At 67.4% G+C, this 1,017-nt stretch overlaps 1 protein-coding gene across 1 annotated transcript; it reads left to right on the forward strand.

Annotated features, from left to right (window-relative positions):
• The first annotated feature begins 23 nt into the window (after window positions 1-23).
• LOC122192864 (glutaryl-CoA dehydrogenase, mitochondrial-like) lies at window positions 24-911 on the forward strand. Its single transcript, XM_042893554.1, has 4 exons — window positions 24-181; window positions 272-491; window positions 579-682; window positions 781-911. Exons 1-4 carry the CDS (start codon window positions 63-65, stop codon window positions 908-910), a joined length of 573 nt encoding a protein of 190 aa, XP_042749488.1. The 5' UTR covers window positions 24-62; the 3' UTR covers window position 911.
• The last annotated feature ends 106 nt before the right edge of the window (window positions 912-1,017 follow it).

Consider the following 1,017-nt stretch of genomic DNA (forward strand, 5'->3'; position numbering starts at 1 on the left):
GGGGGGGGGATTTTGGGGTGCAGACTACCCCCTCCTGATCCCTCTGTGCAGCCAAGGGGGAGATGTTGGGCTGCTTCGGGTTGACGGAGCCCAACCACGGCAGCGACCCTGGGAGCATGGAGACGAGAGCGCGCTACGACAAAGCCACCAAGAGCTACCGCCTGCGGGGCACCAAGACCTGGTGAGACCCCCCACCCCAAAGCCATCGCTGGGGGGGGGGGAAGCCCCCCCTGGGTCCCCCCGGCCCCCCCCCCCCCCATTGCACCTTTAGGATCACCAACGCCCCCGTGGCTGAGCTGTGCGTGGTGTGGGCCGTGTGCGAGGAGGACCGGCAGATCCGGGGTTTCCTGCTGGAGCGCGGCATGGCGGGGCTCAGCACCCCTAAAATCGAGGGCAAGTTCTCGCTGCGAGCCTCCGCTACCGGCATGATCGTGATGGATGATGTGGAAGTGCCGGAAGAGAACGTGCTGCCCGGCATCAAGGGGCTGGGGGTAAGGGGAGGGGGGGGATGCTGGTGATGGTGGGAGAGTGGGGGGTGAAAGCCAGCATTGGGACCCCCGCTGACGGCCGCCCCTCAGGGTCCCTTCAGCTGCTTGACCCACGCTCGCTATGGCATCGCATGGGGCGCGCTGGGTGCTGCGGAAACGTGCCTGGAGACGGCTCGGCAGTACACCATGGACAGGTAATGGGGAGATGGGAGGCACGACAGACCCCACCCCCACTGTGCTGTCCCGACCCCCCCCCCCCTCCCCAGCTCTCTGTGCCCCCCATGTGCCGCAGGAAGCAGTTCGGGGTGCCCTTGGCCCGTAATCAGCTGGTGCAGAAGAAGCTGGCGGACATGATGACGGAGATCGCGCTGGGGCTGCATGCCTGCCTGCGGCTGGGCCGCCTCAAAGACGAGGGCAGGTGAGCGGCTGCGGTGGGGGGAGCTGAGAGGGGGGGACCTGCGGTGGGGAGATCTGCAATGGGGGGACCTGCAATTTGGGGACCTGCGATAGGGAGACCTGTGGTGGGGGG

Source organism: Lagopus leucura, unplaced genomic scaffold (genome assembly GCF_019238085.1).
Source record: "Lagopus leucura isolate 7727_CA_CO unplaced genomic scaffold, USGS_WTPT01 32333-0_obj-0_obj, whole genome shotgun sequence".
In the NCBI taxonomy this organism is placed as follows: domain Eukaryota; kingdom Metazoa; phylum Chordata; class Aves; order Galliformes; family Phasianidae; genus Lagopus; species Lagopus leucura.